At 40.3% G+C, this 7,537-nt stretch overlaps 1 protein-coding gene across 1 annotated transcript in view; it reads right to left on the reverse strand.

The window, feature by feature from the left end:
• Window positions 1-7,537, reverse strand: part of MAP2K5 (mitogen-activated protein kinase kinase 5) — a 131,997-nt gene that overhangs the window by 88,639 nt on the left and 35,821 nt on the right. Inside the window, exon 8 of the mRNA XM_009886771.1 lies at window positions 5,620-5,659. Within this exon, the coding sequence (XP_009885073.1) occupies window positions 5,620-5,659 (40 nt within the window). The remainder of the gene's footprint in view (window positions 1-5,619; window positions 5,660-7,537) is intronic.

Consider the following 7,537-nt stretch of genomic DNA (forward strand, 5'->3'; position numbering starts at 1 on the left):
AGTACTGTAGCATTGGAAGTATCTCTGGATGTCTCAGCGGGGCTCTAAAGGAATGCCTCTAACCACCGCTCTTACCGTTTCAGTTTCTTTAATATCTACCCTCTTTTTTATATAAATTCCCAACATCATATGAAAAATGGAAAACTTAAATATACAGGAAAAAATGCAGATGGTAGCAGATGGTCCAGATGCTTAGGTAAGCATCATCAAAGCATTCCTCAAAACAACTACAACCAACCTGACTTTGAGCACTCAGCAGCTCAAACCAGCCGCTCGCTGTCACGCTTAGATCCTCCTTTCCTTCATCCGTGCCCTCGTTTTTCATCCTTGTGAGCCAGGCTGCTAACCAGGGCTAAAGTACCACGTGCTGCAGCGAACGTGGGGCGCAATGACTGGAGTTACAAGTTTTCAGGATTTTCAAGACAGACCCTCTTAATAAGGATGCCGGTTCTGACAGAACCGGCACTGAAAATCAACTTTAACAGACAATTCTTCGCCATGATTATTTGAAGACTCGCACACGCAATTATTAAGTACTACTATATAAAGTAAAATGGACTCCGCACGCGTTTAGCCAGGCTCCGTCTGTTACCGCGCAATATTTCACAGTTTAATACTTTAGGCTAAAGGGAAACAAAATCCAGTCAGTTTGCAGAATTAGCAGAATAGATATTACGTGCTGCGTATACTGCTGATCAAACAAAATACAGAAAGACCACTTCTAAACACACGCATTTTCCAGTATCAAAATCTGTCTAAAAGAAAAAAAACGATAACCTGTTTCTATCAAGAATTTGCTTTAGGGTTATTTATAAAAGCTGTCACTAAACTAAATTGTAAGTGTAATACAGGGCTGCCAAGAAACGTTTAACACACTTGTCTAGATCAATAATCATTTGCCAACAATATTCACTTACATTTTTCCAGCGTGAAAAACGTAAAATAATTTGCTGGAATACCATCAGTTTTACCCATTGAATATTAAGAGAATTTAATCTTGTCAACAGTATAAAATTAACATTTTTATCTCGCTAAATTCTACTCCCAGTGAGAAATTTCCCTGCCTCATTCACTGTGAAGGCTTCACCGACCTGAACAATGACTAGTTAGCATGATCAGCGTCAAATACACCACCGACACCCAATCAACCAAGACCTGGCAGGAAGAAAGGTCTCCGGCTGATTTGCATTAACTATAATTACATACAAACCCTGCATTCTAATAGTGAGGATAACCTGGAAAAGCAAAGCTACCCGATTTACGAGCGTTCAGGCTACCATAGGGTAGAAAATGTACAGAAACCCGCTGCAACGGTTCGGGAAGCGTACATCACCACAAAATAAATTAGGAGAGACCACCGCCTCACTTTCTCTAGGTAACTGTTGTACAGAAGTGTTTTCTTCCACCTGAACACATGTAGGTTGTGCGACACGTAACACTGGAGAGGCACCCATCTGATGTCAAGGTTGGCGGAACCTTATGTTATTTACAGCATTGAAATGGGAGCAGAAAGAGCGGGGGAAAAAAAAATATCTATGCAGCACTGCCTTAATCTGCACTTGTAATCTCCATGGTCATACTCCTTTTGTTTAAAATTTCTAAGCATATTTAGAAAATGAAGTTTGTAGGGGTGAAACAACTTCTAAGAATCTGTGAACTGACAGTGTTAAGTATGGGCTGGAACAGTGTTAAAGCAAGGAAAAAAACCCCACAACCCCTCCCCAAACCCATTGCTACCAAGGACAAAGCTGTGAATAAGGACTTCGGCAGCAACTTCCACAACTGTAACGCAGGTAAGCAAATGAGATGTAACTTAGACAAACGGCACCTTTGGAAAGAACTTTGTAGCAAAAAATCACTGTTATTTTACCGGAATTATTGAGAGCAGAAAAGCAAAACCCAATTCATCTGGCACGAAACAACAGGCAGTGTTCAACACGTGCGGGAGCGGAGCTTCTCAACAAGTTTGCATCAGAAGCTACAACACAAGTCCGAGGAGGAGAGGAGCTCGGCAGGTCTGTGGCCACCCGTGCCCCAAGGGCCAACCGAGCCGCGGGGCTGCGGATGACGGGGCCCAGGGTGAGCCAGGCTGGCTGGGGAAGAGGGGCCGGAGCCCACCCGTGCCCCAAGGGCCAACCGAGCCGCGGGGCTGCGGATGACGGGGCCCAGGGTGAGCCAGGCTGGCTGGGGAAGAGGGGCTGGCCACCGCGCTCTGAGCTCCAGCGCCTGCCCCAATTTCAAAACTAGTCCAAATGGTGCCTCAGAGGTAGAGCTGGAGAAGGATCCGAGACAAGAGGGGCATTTTTTTATATATATTTTTTTAATGTAAAGGACCTAGTGGACCTCTGGGTTTCAGCAAGGGGCTCCAAGCACTCCTGCACATCTTCCTTATCAACATCCTGCCTAAAATACAGCAATCTTGCAATCACTTAGCACGCTTAGAACGTTATGTGACCTCACCATACTTAACGTTTCAAGCGAAAAGGGTTAATTTTTAAAAGAGGAATACCTGAGCATATTTCCTCTGCTCTCCACTACACCTCCAGGACAAATAAGGATGAGTTGTCAAGTTAAATACAAGCAGTCAAGTGACTGAATTATAATTTACTCTGTGCTCAATTTAAATTAGTGTGAGGCTATTAAAATATACAGTATAAATACGGCAATTCATCACAAGCTGTCATGGATGACTTCATCTATTTGCTGGAGTGGCATACGTTCCACTAAAGGGAACGAGAGCAAAATCACAGGTCAAATTAAGCTGCTATTCTGTTTTAATTCACTTATTTAATCCGTGGCGACATAATTGTCTTTTACAGTATGTACAACTCAAAGGAAATTTGGGAGTATTATAGTCAGTATACAAATGATTAATCAAATGGTCCATTTAAATGCTAGCTTAAGAGCAGGAGAAACTAAAAGCAGTTAAGAATGGCAATCAGCCAGCATACGCTCAAATTTTTCATTCGGATTTTTCCCTCCAATTCGAAAAAAGTTACTTTAGAAAAAAATCCATTAAATCCTCTGCATAATATCTAGCTGTAAAGTTTACACAAAATTTGTAATGACATAGCTTTGGTCTCTAACACAGGTATTAGCATTGGTTTAGGTTTCCAGTTCAATATATTTACCAGATTATCTACCAGCTGAAAGCATTTTAATCAATAGGTTTGCAGAATGTTATCTTGTCCTATCAAATCTGTGAATTATCATCCAAAAAAAAGCCACAAAAATGCCGAACTCGGCTTTCACAGATCCATCCAGTGATGTACCCATTAGCGCGGTAATCCTCTGTCAAAACACTTGATCCCGTGATGATCATGTCAAGACGTGGGCATTACCGTCCTCTTTTTATTGCTGCGTATGCTGAGCCATAGATGTGTTCAGTAATTTTCTTAATAGAGTGAGCTGGCACGATCACCACCATAGCAGGTTTTCTCACCTCCAGCTCGCGAGCATGTTATTTTAAACTATGATAACACACACATTAGAGTAGTATTTCTTCTGAAATCACACTTAAAAAAAAAAAAAAAAAGTAATTGAGAATGACAGGACCACCATGAGTAGTACCTACAAGAGAACCCAGTTTCCCAAATCTTCAGGATGCTTATTATCCATGAGGACTAACGAAACCCGTGGACTCGAAGGGAAACAAGGAGGTGAAATTGCTGGGGGAAAAGGCTTTTTGCCACAGGGAGGTGATTTCAATTAACCTTGCAAAGGGTGAACTCATTTCCCCTCCTGCCTGCGTGATGACTTCTCCTGCTCCACCTCCTCTCCAGGCAGCTTCTGAGGGCACCCACAGCCCCACGGCAGCACGGGGCCGGCCGGCGAGCAGCAATGCCAGCGCCGAGCGGAACGGGCATAGAAGATGCTCTCTGTAGAGCTGGAAGATTATTTGAGGAAGCAGTGTAGTGGGTACCAGGGAAAAGCAGCATCCTTACACAACCACAGCATTTGGGGGAAGAGCTTTTGCAGTTCCACATTGAAAATTGTAATAAGAAAATATTTTTTTATTATTAAATTTTCTGTACTTTTGTGCTTATTACAACTCAGAGAATTCCTGTCTTACTCTAACTGCTCATGACAGGTTTAGGAATGACAGACACCACGCGAAAGGACTTTTTCAAAAAGACTTCTTCAAAAACTTTTTCAAGTGATATTCATATTCCCTATAATTAGAAGTTATTTGGATGTTACTTCAATTTCCGTTTTTTTTCCACATGTAGAGAATCATGTCAAATCCCGTAGTAAGCATTCGCTTTTCTTCAATTCACTGAAAAGTCAAAAGCATTTCTCCTGGTGGGGTGAAGGGATTTACACGATCCTCAGGAAAGCCAAAACATGGGCAGAATCTCCTTTTAGTAAACTTTATCTTTTGGAACCACAAGACAATCTGAGCCCAAATCTGAAAGTTACCCATATATTGCCTGGTAAATATAAATGCTTTGTTTGAAGTCTTAGTGTAATCTTACATCTTTAAATTCCATTTAACACCAATTCTGCTTGTAGCAACCAACTCCCATCACTCCTCTTACCGTCCTCTCCCACCCCCACGCTCTATCAGTTTAACTCAGTTACACCACAATTTAATGATTAAGACAGGGAAAAAAAAAAGAGATAAAAAGCCCATTTTACAGTTTTCTAAGTAATTATTCCATAAATTATATATTGAAAATATACCCTTTTTTAGATCCCAAACTGTTAATTGGAATTGTATGAATGCAACAATTAATTTGTTTTCCAAAAGTCTGTACTGCTTTGAGTTTTAACAAAACCGCCAAATTAAAAAAAGTGTGATATATTAAAAAAAGGCCCATTTCAAAGTTTTTGTATAGATTAACTGTATTAATAATTTAATTTACAAATTTAATCTAACAAATTCCATACAAGAGTTGGCATACTGTTGTCAGAGTGGCGCTACTAGTTTACCAGAGTCTTAACTGAGCATCAGGTAAGACTGGCGTTCGTCTGACCACATAACACCACAGTACACAGCTTCACTGCAAAGAATGAGCTAACAAGGAAAAAAAAAAAGCCAAATCAGTTGGGTAAAAAAGAAACAATCGGGGGGGAAAGAGACATTAAAATAAATAAACCTGTTAAAACCACAAAATCTCCGAGGAAAACAGGATATTATCCCAAAGAAAACAGGGAAATTCTCTTTATTTAAAAATGCGGTTGCAGAAACCACTCAAGAATGTGCCCCCGGGGACAGTTTGGCATTAGCAGAGAAAGGTACAGGCTGACATCCTGCGACCTTTCCAGCCCCGCTCCTGTACCGCCGGGGTTCGGGCTGGTGAGGCAGCATCTCTGCCAGTCGCCGGAGAGGCACAAACCACGATTGCGCTTGGACACAGCCCTGTAATCCTGCGGGACGAGGTGGCGGTACCTCCACACAGCGCCAAGCGATCCCGGGCGGGCGAAGCCTGGCTTCTGGGAACCCTGCGCTCATTTGGAATGACTAGATTTATGGACTGGAGTTTTCCCGCATAAACAATACGGGCTTTAATGCAATAAAACAAATTGAGATCTAACAATCAGAGGGAGGGGAAGGAAACCAAGGTCAAGAAAGAATAGAGAGAAAGAGAGAGAAAGAAAATTACTGTAATATCTTACCTTTACTGCTAGTATTTTTCCACTAGGGACATGATATGCCCTGCATGAGGGAAAAAATTAAATAACTTGAGATCACATAAAATTACCTCTATACATATGTGCAACACGTATACACTAATTTCACAGAAAAATGACTTGGAGCTAATACGTTTTACATTAAACCAATTTTATATAGCGTTCCTAAAGAAAGACTGATGAAAACAATTGATCAAAAGAATATACTTACAATGAAACCATTTAGCAGGTTTTTACATCTGCATGTTCGTATCAGATCTACACACTGAAGACTTTCGTGCAGCGTAATAGCAAACTTGTAAGTACGAATTTATCCGCTTTCACATTTTCTTTTAATGCAATAAAATTATGGTATAGCCATTATTGAGAATGTTCACGTAAACCAAGGTTTATCACACACGTTTGCCAATCCTACGGGTAATTTCAGTGGTAAGACAGTGAGATACACAGCTACAGCGATCAAAGTGAAGTAAAACAGGTCACGACTGATTCTGTATCATAACCTAAGGACTCACAGAAAATATTAGCAAAATGAACTTTCTACATTTGTATTTAAGATTAGCGTGTGCGTAGCCATATGAGGTTAGAAAGGATTATTGTTAATGCTCACATGTAGCCAAAAATAATTTTCCACAGTATTTCAAGAGCAGTTTGTCTTAATTTCCAAAGACAAATATTTATAATTGGCTGTTTAACAATGACTTGTGTATTCCTAACCATCAACTTGTAAGAAAATAAAAAGGTAGGCAAAAAAAAAGTCTACTAAAAATCTGATGTAATTTTGCATAAAAACAAAACCATTAAAGGTTTTCCTCTTCACTAGTTTTATTGTCTCATACTGATTTATGGCACTATGCACAGTAATGTCATATATGTGGCACTAACTTTAAAGAATTATATTTTACCACTATATACCTCTAGCAATTATTACTGAGGAAGAAAGGCTTTAATAGGGTTTTTTTTTTGCATGCAAAATCATACATAGCACAAGGCGAGACTGTTGTTTAATCTTATTTATAACCCTGAGTGCTTATATAATTTCTGTTAATAGCTTGGAAGTTTCTAAAACCTTCACCTTAATTTAATAACTCATGGATAAACATTTACGTAACCGAGTGGCATGAGCTTTGGGGAACAAACACAGCTTAAAAAGGCATACCAAAAATCAGTGTTATTTAATATCCGTACAACACGCAAACCCCAAACTCGTCAGCCGAAGCTCTGACAGACCGGTAGCTGACTGCATGATAATGAATCCAACGGAGTAAACGAACTCTGCTGTAACTATGGATGAATCAACAGTGGCAAAACATTATGGACTTAAGATCAGCAGAAATGATAAGAAAATGAACAGGTTGAGATAGCATGCTTAACGTCTGTTAGCTTAATATGTACTGTGCCGGACAGTTTGGCAACTTAATTAGCTTGTCAAGAAAGCTGATCTTTTTTCCATAAGAGAGATCTCCTGTTTCCAAGTGAATTAAAAGGGAAGACTTGATTATTTAATTATGATGCACGCTAATTCATCCGTGGAAGTTTGGGTTAAATTTCCAGCAGAGGGCAGATACCTGGTTTGGTTTACAGAGCACTGACAGTACCAATTTAACATTTAATTATCGCTGAGAATTGGATCACAAAGGAGATAGCGTGCCTGTGGGTCCGGCGCGTCCAGTGGCTTTGCAAATGGCATGCTACCGGGGAGGACTGGAATTTGTTTACTCCGGGCTGATCCGGCATCTCCATTGTCCTGACCTTCCTCAACACAATAACTGTAAAGTGATTAATGAAGTTCGAATAGGAGCTTTGGTTACACCAAAAGACAACCGTACACCTCTGTAGTGTTTTAATTAACAGCTAACACTTCAAATTAGTCTGTAGTTGCTACAGTAATTACCCGTTCCAA

Source organism: Charadrius vociferus, unplaced genomic scaffold, assembly GCF_000708025.1.
Source record: "Charadrius vociferus isolate BGI_N301 unplaced genomic scaffold, ASM70802v2 scaffold190, whole genome shotgun sequence".
NCBI classification, from domain to species: domain Eukaryota; kingdom Metazoa; phylum Chordata; class Aves; order Charadriiformes; family Charadriidae; genus Charadrius; species Charadrius vociferus.